This window comes from Ictalurus punctatus, chromosome 15 (genome assembly GCF_001660625.3).
Source record: "Ictalurus punctatus breed USDA103 chromosome 15, Coco_2.0, whole genome shotgun sequence".
NCBI lineage: Eukaryota > Metazoa > Chordata > Actinopteri > Siluriformes > Ictaluridae > Ictalurus > Ictalurus punctatus.
Genome location: NC_030430.2, coordinates 2634267 through 2654200, shown reverse-complemented (window position 1 = coordinate 2654200; position 19934 = coordinate 2634267). Strand labels below are relative to the sequence as shown.

At 41.1% G+C, this 19934-nt stretch overlaps 2 protein-coding genes across 3 annotated transcripts; one reads left to right on the top strand and one right to left on the bottom strand.

The window, feature by feature from the left end:
- The first annotated feature begins 225 nt into the window (after positions 1–225).
- Positions 226–17671, top strand: avpr2aa (arginine vasopressin receptor 2a, duplicate a). Of its 2 annotated transcripts, none has more exons than XM_017486346.3 (6): positions 226–544; positions 9116–9480; positions 10652–10897; positions 11325–11471; positions 12390–13077; positions 14498–17671. In XM_017486346.3, exons 2-6 carry the CDS (start codon positions 9118–9120, stop codon positions 14698–14700), a joined length of 1647 nt encoding a protein of 548 aa, XP_017341835.1. In that variant the 5' UTR covers positions 226–544; positions 9116–9117; the 3' UTR covers positions 14701–17671. The 2 variants fall into 2 exon arrangements, with proteins under 2 accessions (XP_017341835.1, XP_017341836.1); XM_017486347.3 differs by having other exon boundaries at positions 12420–13077; positions 14498–17470.
- Positions 1874–2961, bottom strand: LOC128635133 (uncharacterized). The gene is made up of 2 exons (XM_053686357.1): positions 2337–2961; positions 1874–1914 (listed from the first exon to the last, which is right to left on the bottom strand). Exons 1-2 carry the CDS (start codon positions 2959–2961, stop codon positions 1874–1876), a joined length of 666 nt encoding a protein of 221 aa, XP_053542332.1.
- Positions 17672–19934: the final 2263 nt, after the last annotated feature.

The window sequence follows — 19934 nt, the reverse complement described above, 5'->3', positions numbered from 1 at the left end:
TTAAAGGGAGAAGACAGTGTACGCTTCAACACAAATCACTCTTCCCTCAGCAGGTTTAAACAAACCTAAGTAGATATTTGACTTTACACCCAACCCATCTATCAATCTGAACGTTTCGTGCCGGAGAGTTATGTCATAGAACACCTGTCTTAACTATCTCCTCCCAGAGAACCAGGGAGGGGAGGGGAGAGAGAGAGAAAGAGAGAGAGAGAGAGAGAGAGAGCAGTCTGAGCTCAAAATCAGCCGTATCAATGCAGTAGTACCCATTTCGACTGGGATATAAGGACTTTTCCAAGCACTACTCAGGAGTGAAACAATCTTGAAGGATACCTTCCTTGCTATCATCTGGGACGGCACCTTGTTTTGCTCAGGCGTCAATCCAAACATGACACAACGAGTTTGCTGGTTCACATTAGGCTGGTGAAATAACACACCAATCCTGTAGAAACCACGTGTACTGCGCAAGGCTGGACAGGTAGAGAGATGCAGTAAAAGTGCCGGACCTGGTAACCGTCAACAAACTGGGACTGGACAACCGCAAACAGTAAGTTTACGTTTGTCTTCTATAGAAGCACTGAATATAGCATGTGGAAAACTAGTTCTTTATGTCACTTAAGAATGTAAATAGAATCATTGGAAGGCAGTCAGGTGAGTACATTAATGTGTGTTAGGTGACTGTGTGTTTATATACTAGAGCCTGGGTTACCTCGAATGCATGGGGAAATGATTAGAGAAGTAAAAACGAGTGAAGGTTTTTGAAAGACCAGTATGTGCTTATATATATATATATATATATAAATAAAAAAGTGTGTTGGTGTGATTATGGCAGCTGAATGTTACTGGAGTGTAGACTAAGTACTAAAAACCAGGTGCACATAATGCACACATATGCAAATTACTATGCACTAAAACTAAAAAATAAAATGAAAAAATAAATACCTAGAACATAAAAAGAAAAATTCTACATTTATACAAATTTGGTACAAAGGTGAACGGGCAAATTAGACGGTTTTTTTTTTTTTTTTTCCGGTTCAAACTATCTTTATGTACTATCTCAATGATAATCTTGTCAAGAACCTGTTCAGAGGAACATGCATTGTAGACCAGCCTTGCGTACAATCATATACACTCCATCATCACGAACGGTAAGATGTGAGCAGTTGATTTATCAGTTTTTCAGAGACATGACCTTCAGAGAGACCGGAAATGACAGCAGATCGTATAGAGAATATTATTTCTGATGATCATATCACAGTGCGCATAGAAGTATCTTAAGTCGAATCGGCTTTTTGCTGGGGTTAGTGTGCAAATGTGCTTACCTCTTCCACTTCATGGTTAACATAAACAGGCTGGTTATTACAGGAAGTGGATGATGGAAAAAGGGCCTGGCGAACACGAGCTGGGTGACATTGCAGTCCGGATTCTTTGTACCTGTCTGTGAAGCATGTGATATTTTTTAAGGTTGCAGTGAATTTTTTATTATTATTTTTTTACAGGTTTTTCTGAGGAAGTTCACTTATTTGAGCCAGCTGTATTTCATAACTTACTCGTAAAGAAGAAGGAACTATATATATAAAAAAAATCTAGTCAGATCCAACTGGGAGCTTTTTTTTTTTTTTTTTTTTTGAAAATTAATTTGCATTTTTAACAAATAATAATCTGCCTTAACCTGTCTTAATAAGTTACTTTCATTTCTGGCACGTTTCTTTGTGACGTTTCTGGCACGTTACTTTGTCACTGTTTTCATGACAATACAAAAACTTATTCATTGTTTTTAAATGACACACTAGATGACACGACGACTAAATATAGGCTTAACGATAACAGGAGAAGTTTACTTGTGCCAAATTTGTGTCATGTGGTTGTTGCAGTGTCACTTAGGCCAGCTGGTGCATGACCGAGTGTGAGGATTAACTGAGAAATGTACAAGAGTAAGCAAAAGCAACAAAAAAGAGAAGGGAAGGGACAGATATTTGTCTAATCCTGTCTTAGCCATGTGTACACAGTTATTGTTAATGGCTTGTGGTAATGCTGTGCACCGAGTGGGTGCATTTGAGCGCTAAGTCATCAGTCATGCAGCGCTCGGACGTGTTACTTATAGCAGATGGTTTGTTAGTATCTTCAGACTGCCTTCCATCAGGTCAGGATGCAGGAGAATGGATCAAATGTGAAGCATAAATATTATAAAATAATAACAATACAATATAGAAATCACAGTATAGCACAGTGTGTGAATGTGTGTGTGTGTGTGTGTGTGTGTGTGTGTGTGTGTGTGTGCGTGCATGATGTCCTGTGATGGACTGGTGTCCTATTCAGGGTGTATTCATGCATCACACCCGGTGTTCCTGGGGTAAGCTCTGGGGCAATGTTCGGTGTTCCCGGGGTACGTTGTGGGGCGGTGTTCAGTGTTCCCGGGGTAGGATCAGGGTTACTGCTCAGTGTTCCCGGGGTAGGTTCTGGGGCAGTGTTCAGTGTTCCCAGGGTAGGTTCTGGGGCAGTGTTCAGTGTTCCCAGGGTAGGTTCTGGGGTACTATTCAGTGTTCCCGGGGTAGGCTCTGGGGTAGTGTTCAGTGTTCCCGGGGTAGGCTTTGGGGTAGTGTTCATTGTTCCTGGGGTAGACTCTGGGGTAGTGTTCCGTGTTCCCGCGGTAGGTTCTGGGGTAGTGTCCATTGTTCCTGGGGTAGACTCTGGGGTAGTGTTCCGTGTTCCCGCGGTAGGTTCTGGGGTAGTGTCCATTGTTCCTGGGGTAGACTCTGGGGTAGTGTTCAGTGTTCCCGGGGTAGGCTTTGGGGTAGTGTTCATTGTTCCTGGGGTAGACTCTGGGGTAGTGTTCCGTGTTCCCGTGGTAGGTTCTGGGGTAGTGTCCATTGTTCCTGGGGTAGGCTCTGGGGAAGTGTTGAGTGTTCCCAGGGTAGGTTCTGGGGTAGTGTTCAGTGTTCCCGGGGTACGCTCTGAATCCATTGCTACCCTGACTGGGATAAAGTACTTGATAAATATCAATGAATGAATGAACGAAAGCATAGTTTTCTTTACAATTATATAAGCTATTTAGGACCAAATGGTGTTATTGCACATTATTTCCCCCCTAATTATAAACACTGCAAGACATCAAAACAGGCAAAGGGGAGCTAATGATTAATGATTTATTGCACCGCAATCATTGAGAACTCATATGTATTGTTAGCCATTGTAAGCTCTTTTCAGCAACTTATCTTATTTGCAATCTACAGCATTATACACGAATATTCAATAGTCATTATCATGAGTGAAATATAATTACTTGCTTCTAAGTGGGAAAATTATACTTATAGTGCTTTAATGGAATCGTCACACCCAGTTCAAACACCCGTGCCTCCGACACGAACAAGTAGACTCGCATAACTCACACACTGCCCGCCCACCTTATCAGCCATTTTATAAGAGCAGTGAGTAAAAGCATATAGCGAAACCCAGACGCAAATGTTTGCACATACAGTATGTTGCAATTTCCACTGAACCATCAGTGAGCTCATATCTGATAAACGTCAGCTCATGTCTGACAATCTGCAGCGTGAGGATCTACAAATAGCCTTTCGAGGGCAAAAGAGAAAAGGGGAAAAGAGAAAAGGTTGCAGTGGAAACAGATGGTCGAACTCTTTCCTTCATGCATCACTCCAAACTCCGAGGCGAAGACGGAAACGGAGCAGAATCAGTCAGCTAACACATTGGAGAACTCAGATGGAGAACTCTGAGGAGTTCACTCTCTCAGACAGCAAGCAGCAGCTCTTAGCAAGTGTCCTTCAGGAGAACCGTGAGACGGTGCAGCTGCAAATCCGAACAGCTTTCTGCTGTACAGCTAATGAACCGCTTCTCATTTGTTATCTTCAGACAGTGTTTTGGGCTCTAAACGTAGACGTTGTTTACCATTTTCTAAGCAGCAGCTGTGACCAAAAGTTTGTGAAGCCATCCCTGATTGAACTCACATTATTAAATAAAGACTTAATAAACAGCACATACACCATTTTTTATTGGACAAACGGTTTAAGTCCCGTGCGATCAGCTGGCGGACGGCAGTTTGGTTGTGGACCAAGAAAAATATTCCATGGGATCGAACCGAGCACTTCATTCTGTGCTTAATTCTGTCGCAGATCTGTCCAACATATGAAAGAAATAATAATAATCTCAATACTTTAGTGATGACATTTTTTCAAAAACATGAACCATTTCTACCTCTGCTGTGGCTTGTGCATTTATATAAGGTGGCTCGTCGAGAACGCAAAGAGTTTTCACAGACTTATTTACATAGATTTAAAAACAAACAAACAAATAAATAAATTTACCGTTCTTGTCTGATTATTGACAAAATGGCTTGTTAAAAAAAAAAAAAAACAACACAGAAAATGGATTAAACAGAGAAGTATGTGTTTATTCTCTGCTCCTCGATCCAAACAGATGTCTAATTTGTTCAGAGTGTGTGTTATGAGTGAAAAGTGGTAATGTGTCGCGCCAGTGTGAAACAAAACATCAACCACATCAAAATGATGTGTATTTACAGCTATGAACTAACAATTGATGGTCAAGCTTAGCTGCTTATCTGAACCTCTGCATGCAATGAATCGCATGGACCTTTTACTTGCATACCCCTGGTTTAAGTGTTTAAATGACTTTTTGGAATGAAATTTAGCATACACTAAGTGTCAAGTATCATACCTAATTCTTGTGTCCATGGATTCATGCTGTTTTCCCAATCAATTCGGTTTCGTCTCAGATTCCTGTTCTTGGCTGACGGGTGTGGAACCCAGTGTGTCTGGTATGCTTTTCTGCTCACCATGGTTGTAAAAAGTGATTACGTTGCCATAGCCTCCCTGAAAATGTTTTGTTTTGTTTTTCATATAATTCTATATAAACTCTAGAGACTGTTGTGTGAATCCCAGAACATCAGCAGTCTTCCTGGCACCAGCAATAGAAGTCTAACTAACTAAAGTGAACTAAACCTAGTTAACTAAAACTCTTGACCTGCATGATTTTATGCAATGTGCAGCTGACACATGATTGGCTGATTTGATCATTGCATGAACAGGCAGGTGTACAGGTGTTGCTAATAATGTGACTGGTGACTAAACTTGATTTTACTGTGCAGCACTTTGGCTTTATCTAACAAGTGAAAAACAACAACAACAACAAATTGGTGTTGCTAAACTGTTTGACCTATGGTTGGGCAAGTGTGTATTGTGTAATCCCAATGGTGTCAAAGATGGACTTCTTCTGTAAATTGTTAATTAGTCATGTTTTGTGAGCAGTAGTTGGGGGGGGAAATGGAGCAGCTTTAGGTGTCTTGTAGAAGGCACTCTTCCAGAATGTTAGCCAGGTTTGTGATTAAAATAAACAGACAAACATGTGCAGTGGCACAGTGGGTAGCAAAGCTTCAGGCTTCTGAGTTTTACATGTTCTCCCCATGTTCATGTGGGTTTCCTCAGGGTGCTCTGGTTTCCTCCTACTATTCAAAAACATGCAGGTATTTTGATAACATTGGTTATGCTAAAATTGCAGTGAGTGTGTTCCCCCGGGCACAGCACAACCCTGAACAGAATAAAGCCGTTACTAAGGACGAATGATGAAGAGATACGTGCAAGCCGATATGTGGTTTACCTTTAGGAATTATTAAGAATATGACTATTGGACTTGTAACACACTTATTGTGCTCGTTAAAGTACATTAAAGTGCACTGTGTTCTTGGAAAGGCTACTATGTAAACAATACCCTTGATAAAATAATAATAATAAAAAAAAGTCAAACATGTTCTAATCAAAAAAACATTTTGGGACTTGTTGAAGCTCATAATTCTTTGAAAGGGTTACAAAGGATCCGCCGTAGCAGAAGTCAGTGTGACAGAAGTTTCCTGTATGCCTTCTGGGGTTCGCGCTTCTTCTTCTACCCACCCTTCCCGTGCACGCCCATTATTTTCTGTCCGCACCTGTGTTTAATTGTCGGTCTCATTAGCGCTCATCAGTTTCTATACTTATCCCACTTTGTTGGTTTGACTCTGATGAAAAGTTATTGAGCTGTTTGGTGAACTCGCTTGCTCCGGATTATGTTTGTGTTTTAATCCTAGTCTATTTTCGAATTTGTGATTCCTGTGTACATTCTTAGTAATTCCTTTCTTACGTCAAATGATCGTTCTTTCCTTCCTTTATCCATTAACCCGTTTTTTCTCCTTTGATTTCTGGTGTATTCTGTAGCCCCTTCTTTCTTTAACCTCTTCATTCTGTAGCCTCTTCGGGTTTGCTCTATGGCTTGTTCTGTGGCTTTGAGATTTGGATTTGCCGCCACTTAACCTGTCTGCTTGCAAGTCCAATAATAAGAATACCAAGTGGATAAATACAGTAAAGACGCTCCTCGTATACGTTATGTCCCGTCCCATCCCTCCCTGTCATTCACTACAGTCGGTTTTAAAAATGGCACCATGACTGCTTATCCTAGGAGTGGAAGTCCTACTGTGCATCGAAAGAGTGGGATGTAAAAATCCTTGTCAACAGTGGAAAATCATAAATTCATTACCTCCAATGTGTTGCCCAGACTTATGTTTTGGATGCCTGGAAACCTCATTAACTAAAAAGTGGTAGCTGATGTAATGTAATGAGATATGACAAGCGAGTTAGTTAAGCGAGCAAGTGCACGCAGTAAGCAATGGCTCCTTACGGTAAAGCGGTTGTGGAAGAACCTGAGTGTGTTTGACAAAACCTTTCAAATTGATCAGCAAATAAATACAGTTGTCGAATCCAGCTTCTTTCATTTAAGACTTCTAGCCAAAGTCAAGCCTTTTCTTTCTTTTAATGATCTCGAGAAGGTCATCCATGCTTTCATTTGGTCTCAGCTTGACTAATTCGCTATACATAAGAGTCAGTCACACAGCCTTGTCTCGTTTACAGGAGGTTCAAAATGCGGCTGCTAGGCTATCGATAGGTACGTATAAGCAGGAGTACACTGCCCCTATTTGATCTTCGCTCCACTGGTTACCGGTACGCTTTAGAATCGAGTATAAGCTTTTGTTGTTTGTTTTTAAATCATTAAACGGGTTAGCACCACCATACCTTGCAGATCTGTTAAAACGGTACACTTCCACCAGGTCTCTTGGGTCTTCTGATCAGCTGCTCTTACGTCTTCACAAGTCCAGATTAAAGTTTAGGGGTGACCGTGCCGTGGTCTGGCCCCGTGCTTTGGAACAGTTGACCTCTGCATGTCAGAGCAGCTTTAACTATTTTTAAAACTCGATTAAAAACCCATTTCTTATCTTTTAACTGTACATAAATCAGTACCTGAGACATGTTGGATATTTCAACTTCATGTTTGTTATATGTATTGTTTTTGTCTTTGTACAGCTATTGTTGTTGTGTTTAATTTCACTTTATAAAGTAAAGTAAACTAAAGCTATTGTCACGCAAAAGTCAAGAAGGAGTAACTCTTTACACGATATGTATGGGGGATTAAAAAAAAATAATAAAAAAAACCCTAGACACAAAATCTGCTTGTCCTAGATGCCTGGGATTTGTCCACCCTCATGTTGTCTGTCATAGAAACCTAGCAAAGAAATTCAGCCCCTTCCTTGAAGTAGGCAGGCTACCAACATCGGTTTCAGGACACTCCATCAAGAATGCAAGAGTGACAGCTAAGGGAGTAGAATGTCCACAAGTCCACCCTAAGAAAAACACAAGACAAGTGGAGTTCTTATGAGGTTACTACAAAGGAAATAGAGGAAAGAAAAATGTTCCTGCCTGGTTTAAATTTGCCTACCTGGATTTGAACCGGCACTACTAGAATGGTAAATGAGTCAAAATTCAGACTTTTCAGTAGGTAGTTAGATGAGACAAACTTCAGACTTTTCAGTAAATATACACGCAAGTTATACGTGCAGAACACAATACACTGTACAATACCAACACCACGACCTCACTCTAGGGGACCAGTGAATTGTACAGCAGAGGTAATTCTATAGCACAAAGTCAGGCTGTCTGTATGTGATCTCCAACAAAAGAAGTTGTCATGCAAGATCCAAAACACAGGGGTAAATCAACACCAGTGTGGCTCAATCACAAGAGGTTTTTTGTTTTTGTTTTAATATATATTTTAGAATGGCCAAGTCAGAGTTCTTTCTTTAATCACATCGAAGCACTGTGGCGTGATCTGAAGCAGGCCGTTCAAGCAAAACATCCTAAAATTATACACAAACTGAAACAGGTTTGTATAAAGGACCATGCCAAAATACCTCCTAATTGCGGCGGAGGAATGATCAGCAGCTACAGAAAAGCATTTGGTTGAGGTACCAATAGTAGCTAATATGAGTTCGCATACTTCTGCACTCAATAGGCTTGATTGTTTTAAAACACTTCTCCAGTACACATATAGGGCGCTGAAAACATGGCTGTGCTAGCTGTTAAATAAGGCCGTCTACATTTATCAAAGTCTCGATAAAGATCCTCTCATATTTTCCATGCAGAAATCTAGATGTGTCAGTCGAATTGTTTAAACACGGTTAATATACATGCATGGGTGGAGGGTTAAAAATCTGCTGAGGGTTCACTAGGGAATATAAAGAGGAGGATTGTCTCTGTTTAAGCCTTTGTGAGAACTCAAGTCAATCCTCAGGGGGGCAGTTTTGTCCTGCATATTAGATGTAATGGCAGATTTGTGAATACTCCACAGATGGTATCATTTTGGGAAAGAGGCCCTTGAAGAGAGAGAGAGAGAGAGAGAGAGAGAGAGAGAGAGAGAGAGTGAAAGAGAGAAATGGGTTCTCTCAGGACACGTGAAATTGAACAAATTTTCAAATTCAGGGACAGCTAAGGATCATTTTGTAAAAAGGCCGTACCTAACGAAATCAAGCATTTATTTAAGTAACAGTACTATTTATTAACAATGGCAGTACTTTTTTTTAATTTAGGTAGAAGGTCTTTACACTCTAGGATGCTTCAGAAACATGCACTACGCCATCGAACTAACTACCCATGCCAAAATTCATTATTTGTCTCACAAATTTCACTATTTGTATGTTTAAAGACTGAAGTGGTCCACTAGTGTGGCTGATCCTTGCACTGTTGCAGTAAACACAACCAATGTAAAAACGGCGTTTCTCCCACAGGCATGGAGACTGACGCAGAGGAACCAGGTTGGCATGGACCTGACTGCACAATTCATGCATGGAACTCCTCTTCAGCTCCCTCGCTTGAAAACAGTGGATTGAACGGTTCGTACGGTGGCGGATCGTATTTCTGGCTGCTCCAGAACAGCTCGGCAGGGACCACTAACGCTCCGCTTGCAGCCAGGGTGCGGGACATGGCGCTGGCGCAGGCGGAGATTGGCGTCCTGAGCCTGGTCTTGGCGCTCACCACGCTGAGCAACAGCTTTGTGTTGTGGGTTCTGCTGCGGAGGCGCAAGCACAACGCTCCCATGCACCTTTTCATGGTTAACCTCTGTGTGGCTGACTTGGTGGTCGCCTTTTTTCAGGTGCGCATAACTAGTGCTGGTCCGTTCTTGAATAAATCATAATACACACTCAAATCATCCTACACGCTAAAACTAAAGAGGTGTTCGCCTCACACCTCCAGGGTCGGGGGTTCGATTCCCACCGCGGCCCTGTGTGTGCGGAGTTTGCATGTTCTCCCCGTGCTGCGGGGGTTTCCTCCCCCAGTCCAAAGACATGCATGGTAGGCTGATTGGTGTGTCTAAAGTGTCCGGAGTGTGTGAATGTGTATGCAATGGACTGACCCCCTGTCCAGGGTGTACCCCGCCTTGTGCCCCATGCTCCCCGGGATTAGTCTCCTGACCCTGAAAAGGATAAAGATGCATGGATGGATGATTCTCATTCACTAGGCAGTTGAAATTGTGGCCTGCACGATATTTTTGGCATCCACTCAGAATAGTAGATCAGACTAATCAAGACAAGCAGGTCCATTCATTTAAACCGTCAGTTTAAAAAATCAACTTGGTAAAGTGAGTCATAAAGCCCATCGCAAAAAAAAAGCACAACTTTGTTTGTTTCATTTAATAAACCATCAAGCAGGATTACCACCAAACCACAATATTAGTTTAAACCACAGATTTCTTCCATTTAGTTCAGCTATTATTAGGTGGAGACTCCTTGAGACTCCTTTCATAAATGTTTAAAAAAAAAAATTGGAATAAATAACAGCACATTTTATAATGAAATCCATTTATAATTAGTCTTATGTGATTCATCGTTCACCGTGAACATTTGAAATGAATTTATGGTGTGTTGACTTATGCGTGATGCTATATTTATATGAAGAAAAAAAACAACAACAACCAGAAATAGTTGAATTTTTATACTATACCAGTGGAGATGAAGACATCACAGTAAATCTGTGCCGTCTATGTACGGCATTTCTTTTCAAATATGACATTAGCAAGATATTAAATACAAGGAAGCTCATTTTTAAATAACAAACATACCATATTTAAATAGGAGAAAATAGTATTTTTGATCGTTTTGACAAACTACGTGAAACCTCAACAAATCCTATTTAAAAATGTTCTAGCAGCTTTCACTTTAAAAATCGGAAACAGTAAGCGATCTATTAAATGATCTATTAAAAACAGTATGATTTTGGGCTGGACAACTAGAAAATTTCACCCCCCTTCCACTCCAACACTCCAGGTTCTCCCTCAGCTGGTGTGGGATATTACAGAGAGGTTCCAGGGGCCGGACGTGCTGTGCCGCTCGGTGAAATACATGCAGATCGTGGGCATGTTTGCATCCTCCTACATGATAGTGGCTATGACAGTGGACCGCCATTACGCCATATGCTGCCCCCTTCAGGCCTACAGACTAGGGGCAATCTCACGCTGGAACACACCCATCATGGTGGCCTGGGGTCTGTCTCTTGTGCTTAGTGTACCGCAGGTATGAGGGTGCACTCTACATAGGGTTTCATTCACATGAAATAACTTAAATAACTGAGAAATGTGTCTGGTTGCTTCAATGATATATTCTCATGTACAATTACTAACAATGTTTCAAAAAATGTTTTTTGTAGTCACTTATAACTGGCTCATCATTTTGAAGGATTCTAGTTAAATCATGAACTACATTTGTAGTCAGGGAATTGATTTTTCCCAAGTGACACTATAGTGTAATGTTACTGTCCTCAAGTCTAAAGATCGACATAGAAGTTACAATACTTATTATTATTTTACACATTACAATATACCTATATGGGGCACAAACTCACTTCCGAAAACAACCCACGTTGTGTAAAACTAGCTTTAAAATGTCTTGCAATTTTTACCAAGTACATTTAAAGCCTACAACACTCCTTGTCTTTCCCTAGCTGTTCATTTTCTCCAGGTCTGAAGTAGCTCCAGGAGAGTTTGAGTGTTGGGGACACTTCGCTGAGCCATGGGGTCTGAAAGCCTACGTGACATGGATGACTCTGGCTGTCTTCATCCTTCCTACCTTGATCATCACAGTGTGCCAGGTAATGGAAATCTTCTTGAACTCTCTATAACTTATACAGTTGGCACCAGAGGGCAACACTTTTCTCCCTAGATTTTATACGTAAGTTTTGCTAATACAGTCAGAAGGTAAACAGTGACTGTTGATCCCGTTGTGAGAATAAACACACGTAGCATATCGATGTGACGGGCAGAGCATCAAATAAAGAGCAACACATCTCAACCAGAACTTTGTTAGCATTGGCCAGCTGTCCAGCCTAACAACTGACTGCTGGTTTGATTTTTCAAACGATCTATTGGGGCAAAGAGTGTGGGATTCCTGATCTTTTCCTGATCAGCCGTCCTTTTTAGTTCTAATTGGAATAAAGATGGATTCATTTGGTCAGTCTCCTTTGGTTAAGTTGTTTTTAGAACTACATTATACACACAATATATTCTTTCATTCATTCATCTTCAGTAACTGCATCATCCCGGTCAGGCTTGTGGTAGATCCACAGCCTATTTCAGGAGTTGGGAATATACGACTGGATGAGACACGAGTCCATCACAGGGCACCATGCTCACACACATTCACATGCTTCTTCACACCTAGAGGCAATTTACAGAAGCCAGTCCTCGTACAGGGATGTTTTTGGAAGGTGGGAGGAAATCGGAGAACCCTGGGAAAAACCATAGACATGGGAGAACATGCAAGACTCCACACACCATATGAAAACATATACTCTAAGCATGTTTTACAGTGGAAAATGATGCAAAGCAAAGAGACTAAGCAGGGTATCGGTTCCCATCCCAGTCATTTCTGAGTAATCTCTGAAGTGTTCAACCTGCCAAATTAAACCGTAAAATGAAAAGTAGAAAGAGAAATTTTGACTGAAATAACAGACATATAGTATCAAATAGAAGGATTTTAAATTGATCTAATAGAAGGTCATATCCTCTAGGTAACTTTGACCCAACTGCATTCCTCCCAGGTGCGAATTTTCAGGGAGATCCATGACAACATCTACCTGAAGTCGAAGCGGGTGGTGTCAGCTGACTCGAAGAAAAATGTAGTCATCTTCCGCATGCCCAGCCTGCGAAGTCAGAACGACAAAACAAGAGAACTGGAGAGAGGAAGAGGATCCATGTTGAGAGATTCTCGAAGAGGATTCCATCGAAGGAACAAGAGTGACTCATCCCAGTCATACTGCAATGCCCGCAACTCCCGGCATGCACTGGAGACAGACTGCTGTGACTGTCCCTTTTTCTGTCCCACTCAGTCCCCTGATGTACTGCCTCACACACTCTCCAACGCACACGTTCCCATAAATCAGGGCAACTCAGAGGCTCATATGAGCTCTGGTCCGCTTCCTGAAGGTGCTGCTGATTATTATCGGACTTCCCTGGATAACTCTGAGCCCTACGCTCAGTCATTTGAGGCCCCTATGGAGATTTGCAAGCCAGTCCCGCTTGTCCGGGTTTCGCAGTCCATTTCGCGCCCCGTGACGCCTCCACCTCCAGGTGTATCTAGAGCGATGTCCAAAACACTGAGGATGACTCTAGTCATAGTGCTGGTTTATACCGTGTGCTGGTTACCCTACTTCACAGTGCAGCTCTGGGCTGCTTGGGACCCAAATCCACCTGAAAACGGTGAGTTCATCAATTAACCTACAAAACCCATCACTGTCCTAGTAATACACATAACTACAAGTAACATGAATGATTAATAAATAGCTTAGCAAAAATACATACACATATACACTCATTAAGACATATTGTACATATACTGAGGAAGAGGGGTGTAGTGCACTCAAAACCCCCAGAGCCAGATCTCCCTGCGGTTCTCACCTGGTTTCCCACTGAAGCTAAGCAGGGTTGAGTCTGGATAGTATTTGGATGGGAGAACTCCTGTGGGGAAAACTAAGGTCCTAGAAGGAAATAGAGTTCAAACTTTGGTGCAATATCATATAAAAAAACTGGCAACCATCCAGTTCAAGATAATTGCAAATAGAATACAAGATACATTGTGCACTTACAACACATTTGCAATATGGAACTGTACATACAATAAAAACCACAGCTAGCACCATAGAAGCAACTGTCCAAATTTAACATTGAATGAGTGTTGTGTGTAAAGTATCTATTGTGCTGTTCCTGTATGACAGGTAATACTGGTAGAAGTGGTCAGTGTGTAATAATATTTCTGAATACAGACCTTTCTCTTGTCTTGTTGACTTTGGAGCTCTATGGCTATCCTCCTCCTCTTCCCTCTCTTTCCACACATCCCAGTGCCAATAAAGATCCTGTTTTAAATAACCATGCATTTGGCATTACACTCTGTGGTTTCAGGGACAGATTAGTAAGTAATGGGTTCCTGGGCAGGAACCTAAGCAGGGCCCCAGTCACCACCCCACTACGCGTGAACCAATGAATGAAGCCCCACCTCTCAACCCAGCATGTACAAGATAAAACACACGTACATTACTACATTATAAGGATTTGAGCAGTCTCAATGAAACACAGAATGTAGTCTTAGTTTAGGTGACTGGCTATATTCTTGCTTTGTACCTTGCAAGCTCATCCATAGTCCAGCTGTTCAACAAGTGCCATCTCAACAGCCGGCAGTGACAGCATGTTGAGTCTCCTTTGGCCAAGTTTTGTTTAGACTAGGGTGTTCCAATCATCTGATCTAGTCTATTTAAAGACATCTCATCAACGGATTAAACTGGTGGAATCAGGTGTGGTATATATATTACACATTTACGCAGATATGCCATTCTCTTGATTTGTGCCTGGTAGGTTTATTCTTTAATAACTAGTCCCTGATTTTATTAAAATAAAATGGTATACATTCAAACCAGAATATCTTTACAAGGAAGTTCTCTGGTGCACTCTGTATATATCTCAGTATAGGGCTCTATCCAAGGAAATAGAATTTATCCACTGAGAATTAAGACAAAAAAATAAATGGCTGTAATCAAACAGTGAACTACTTGGTGAATAGGGAATAAACTCAGACACAGCATACATCTCTGTCTCTAACTCCTCCATCGGTCTGTCTCTCTCTCAGGGGTGGCCTTTACTATCCTGATGCTGCTGGCCAGCTTGAACTCCTGCACGAATCCCTGGATCTACACAGCCTTCTCCAGCAGTGTCTCTCGTGAGCTTGTCTCCCTTTTGCATTGCCGGCCTCGAATCGCCCGCAGGGGCTCCCTACCTGAAGACTCCAGTGCCATACACACTACCAGCACCAGCAAGGACTACCCGTTCTGAGCCACTCACACATGTGTGTTACACGTGCGGGCAGATTATCAGATGTATTACAGCCAAGCAGCAGAAAAAAGCAGATGAGATATGGGGCCTCAACAAGAGATTTGCTGTTGGGAGATATTGCACCGGGGGCACGGTGGCTTGGTGGTTAGTACATTTGCCTCGCGCCTCTGGGATTGGGGGTTTGGTTTCCTCCCACAGTCCGAAGACATGTGTTGTAGGCTGCCTGCCATTTCCAAATTGTCTGTAGTGTTTGAATGTGTGCAGTTGTGCCCTGCGATGGGTCCGTCCAGGGTGTCCCCTGAGTCCCCTGGGATAGGCTCCAGGCTCCCACACAACCATGCATAGGATAAGCGTTATGGAAAATGGATGGATGGATGGATGGATATTGCCCTTAGCGTAGCTGAAGCTACCTGAGTGATTGGAACGAGCACATTGTGGACTCCACCACACTGGCCAAGTGGGACATGAAGAACATGTAAACTTATAAATGTTATATAATGTCCATAAAAACATGATGATACTTGAGATGTTTCAGTCTAAACTCATGAAGAGCATATACTTACTCCTCCAACACTAAACGAAATGACGTTTCAAAGAACTAGAAACATGTACTGTATATACAAGACGTTTTATCAAATCGAAGAACCCTTGAGCCAAGTGCATGTGAAGTCTGCTTGAGAATTCTTGATGGAAAAGGAGGAAGCCTGCGCCCCAGACGTTCCCTAGCATCATTTATCATTCCGTTGTTCTTCCTTATCAGTCTTTCTGCTACGAAATCTCGCTTTTGAGCTTGATGGAAAGCATCAGTGCGAAGAATGAGTCATGCATGGAAACTCCATCAAAAAGACAACTTCAAAACTGTGAGAAAGTGGTGGCAATGAATGATGCACAAATGTGAAAAACAGGAAATGAATGGACACAGGGGAATATATAATATAATAATATGAGGGGGGGGGGGGCAACATAACACACAAGTTACAAGTACACGTACTTAAGTCATCAGGGATTTTTTTATTTTTGAAAAAGCATACAGGACACGAAGTCATCAGGGATAATGAGGCTTTAATCACAGATCGTTTTACAAATATGGTAGCAGTGTTGTGCTAATTTAGCAAACGTAGTATTACACGGGACCTATAGCTCGACTGTTTTGGTGACATCTATAGGAGCAAATGTAGAATGCTCCTTTCATATACACACACTGATTCTCTGTTTATGATATTAAGGACCAATCAGCCTTTCTCGACTTCATCTAAATGAAGCTAGGTTTCAAGCAAGTAAAGGAATAACAATGTCAGAACAACAGAAGTGCCTTAAATGTCACTGCAGCCAAAAAGCAAGCGCAATCACCTCTTTCAGAGATTCCTCCTTCCCTGGCGGTCATGTTCTCCAGTTGAATCTGTAATAGCACAAATCTCATAATCGAAGCCCAGCAACTGCATGTTAGACATTAAAAACTTCCCCCATTTACCAGGTGTGTGAATGGATTTCCAGAGCATTCTAGAGATGTTTTTGAAAATTGATATTGTAATTTATTAAAGTGCAATAAATGTATGTAAACATGTCATGTTGTTATATAATGTTACATCATTTGTGGATGGGAAATGGTGACATACAATAATAATAAAAACTTTCTGGGGGAAAAAATAACGACCAAATCATTTTTATCTGAATGGGGAAAATCATACATGTGCAAGACAGGTTCTTGTTCCTCTAAAGTCTGCTCAGATCTGATATAAAGTATGCACACTGACCAGTTTATTAGGAGCACCTACAGTGCTGTGAAAAAGTATTCACTCCCGTCCTGATTTCTTCTGTTTTTGTGTGTATCTCGTACTAAATAGTTTTTGTTCGTCAGACGAAATACAACATAAAACAAAGGCAACCTGAGTACACACTCAATATAGTTTTCATTTATTTATTTATTAAAGCCAAAAAAAGAGAGAAGTTATCCAACACCTATCACCAATGTGAAAAACTAATTGCCCCCTTAAACTTAAAATCTGGTTGTGCTACTTTTAGCAGCAACAACTGCAAACGCTTCCACTAACTGGAGACCAGACTTTCACTTACTTCTAGGACTAGGACTTACTCCTAGGCTTTAGATGATTGTCTTGCTGCACAATCCAGTTGCACTTGAGTTTCAACTTACGGACTGAAGACCGGACATTCTCCTTTAGGATTTTCTGGTACAGAGCAGAATTCATGTTTCCCTCAGTTATTAAAAAAGTTATAAAAGTTGCCCAGAACCTGAAGCAGCAAAGCATCCCCACACTATCACACTTCCACCACCATGCTTGACCGTCAGTATGTTCTTTTTGTGGGATTCGGTGTTTGGTTTATGCCAGAAATAACAGGACCCCTGTTGGTAACAGTTCCACTTTCGACTCATCAATCCACAGAACGTTCTCCCAAAAGGTTTGAGGATCATCAAGGTGTGTGTTGGCGACATTCAGACGAGCCTTAATGTTGTTCCGGGTTAGCAGTGAGTTTTCACCTCGCCACACTTCCATGGACGCCATTTTTGCCCAGTGTCTTTCTGATAGTGGAGTCATGAACAGTGACCTTTATTGATGTAAGAGAGGCCTGTAGTTCCTTTGATGTTGTCCTCGGCTCTTTTGTGACTTCCCAGAAGTAACCCTTCCCAGACTGACGTCTTCAATCAGCTTCTTCCTCATCAATTCTGGAATTTCTTTCTTTGGCATAATGTGTTACTGGGTAAAATCTTTTAACCAACTCCATGCTGTTGATAAAGTTCTATTTAAGTGTTGATGTGATTGAACAGGGTTTGCAGTGATCAGGTCTTTGTGTCTAGTCCAGTTGAACCCCGTTATCAATGCAGTTTCATAGTTTTGTGGAATTAGTAACTACAGAGCAAATACATTTTCACACAGGCCCAGTTGGTATTGGATAACTTTTTTTGCTTCAATAAATGACTATCATTTGCAAACTGTATTTTGTGTTTACTCGGGTTACCATTGATTTATCTTAGATTTTGTTTTAATGTCTGAAACAATTTAGTACGAGATATACACAACAGAATGAATCAGGCAAATACCTTTTCACAGCACTGTATATATCTGCTCATTCATATAGTTATTCAGTCAGCCAATCATGTGGCACCAGTGCAATGCATAAAATCACACAGATACAGGTCAAGCACTTCAGTTAATATTCACATCAATCATCAGAATGGGGGGAAAATGTGACCTTGGTTGTGGCATGGTTGTTGGTGCCAGGTTTGTTTGAGTATTTCAGAAACTACTGAGATTTCCACACCAACAAATCCAAGAAAAGTGTGAAAAACTAAAAAGTGGTGAGCGGTGGTGAGCGGTGGTTCTGCACACAGAAATGCCCTGTTCATAAGAGAGGTCAGAGGTCAGAAAACGGCCAGAATAGTTCAAATTGAAAGGAAGGATAGCTCTTGTGCATGAGACCTTCAGCAAAGTGACTTATGATGCACTATCTGCAATAAATACTGCTGTCAAGCAGCCATCTTTCTCTGGAACCTTCTTTCCAGGTCAGAGCTGGTTCCAAGAAACCCTGGGAGTTATCTGGGGTTCATAGAACCACACTTTCCCACAGGTTGCATAGCATAGATTACATCTGTTAACTTCTGCATATGCAAAAGGAGGGTCGTTAGGAGCTAGTTCAACAGTTTGGCAGAAGCCTCAGTGTTTCTTCTGAACACATAAGTATGTTGAGTAGAATCCTTGATTGAACTGTGTTGATCGTGCCCAGCAGTGTTTTGTGTTATCCACTTGACCCCATGCGTAAACCACGCAGGTTGCTGGAGAGTCGTTCAATATCCTAGCCTAGATGTCCCGCTGTTGGAGGGAGGTGTCAATCAGCTACCATACATGGGAATCATTTTCTGTAGATTACAGTGATTTTTTGTAATGCTAGCAGTAAAACAGTGAACACGCTGCCACGCTCATGAGGCCTAGCCCGACGTGCTCGTGATCAGCCATGTTAGATAAAAACGTGTGCAGCACACAAGTGTGGTTGAGCATTCCAAGTCTAAGTTGAGTTGTCCAAGCTTTAAATCTCTCAATATAACAAATGGAAACCTGCCCTCTGTCCAGTAATGCATGTTGGTGGATGCAGCGAACGTAGCAGACTCAGCAGTGAACACTGTGTGGTACAGTGAGGTAAACTCCCCGCAAAAAACCCCATCTTTTTTCTGCTCTCCAACTCCAGGTGCTTATGGTTAAGACGTGCACTGCATCTCATTAAACCACTGCACTGATTTGGCACATAGGTATGATGAAACATACGCAACCGCAGGGCACTTATTAGATACAGCAAGCTTTGCTTATGGTACCAATAAACTAATTGTCAGTTTACATAAATTCCATGAAGATGTACTATAACCCAGAGGTTTACTTTGAGGCTAAATGTGAAACATTGTGCATTACACCCTTAGGAAAAGGTTTCTTAGAAGGATTTGATACACACACACACATATATATATATATATACACACACCCACACAGTTGTATCTCAAAAAGTGGAAATTTCAAATATTTTAGATTCATTACACATAAAGTGAACTGTTCGAAGCCTTTTTTTGTGTTTTAATCTTTTAATGAATGCAGTATCTGAAAATATTAGAACAATTTTTTTACTATATAATACATATAATAATTTTTTTTTTTAATTTCCATGAGCTGTGAGCCATAATCAAGATTAAAACAACAACAACAAAAAAAAAGGCTTGGAAAAAAAAAGTTCCACTTTTTTAATTAAATTACAGAAAAAAAAAAGAATTTTTCCATGATATGCTAATTTTTTGAGCTGCACATGTATACATATGTACAACAAAAAAATAGATCAGTCACATGGAAAAAAGTAAGTAAGTAAGTAAGTAAATGCTATTTATATAGCACATTTAAACACAGCAAAGCTGACCAAAGTGCCGGACAGAGTAATAAAAAGTTAAATAGAAAAAGAGGATAAGAACAAATAGAGAAAGACGATAAACAATAGTACAAATGAGATTAAAACGCCTGGGAGAAGAGATTCTCTTTTTAAAAATGAGAACAGAAGGTGTGAGGCGGATGTCCGGTGGCAATTGATTCCATAAATGAGGGGCAGCGACTGAAAAAGCTCTATCTCCCTTAGTTATTAAACAGGATCGAGGGTCATACGAAAGAAACCTATCAGAAGATCTTAAAAACCTGCTAGATGAATGTGGTGTAAGAAGATCTTTGAGCTTGATCATTAAAAGTTTT

Coding starts and splice junctions, on each gene's coding strand:
- LOC128635133 (XM_053686357.1), bottom strand. CDS start 2,961: ATGGATTCAGAGCGTACCCCGGGAACACTGAACACTACCCCAGAACCT. Junction 1,915..2,336: donor GCTTACCCCAGGAACACCGG/GTGTGATGCATG, acceptor TACATTTCTCAG/TTAATCCTCACACTCGGTCA.
- avpr2aa (XM_017486346.3), top strand. CDS start 9,118: ATGGAGACTGACGCAGAGGAACCAGGTTGGCATGGACCTGACTGCACA. Junction 9,481..10,651: donor TGGTGGTCGCCTTTTTTCAG/GTGCGCATAACT, acceptor CCAACACTCCAG/GTTCTCCCTCAGCTGGTGTG. Junction 13,078..14,497: donor CCCAAATCCACCTGAAAACG/GTGAGTTCATCA, acceptor TCTCTCTCTCAG/GGGTGGCCTTTACTATCCTG.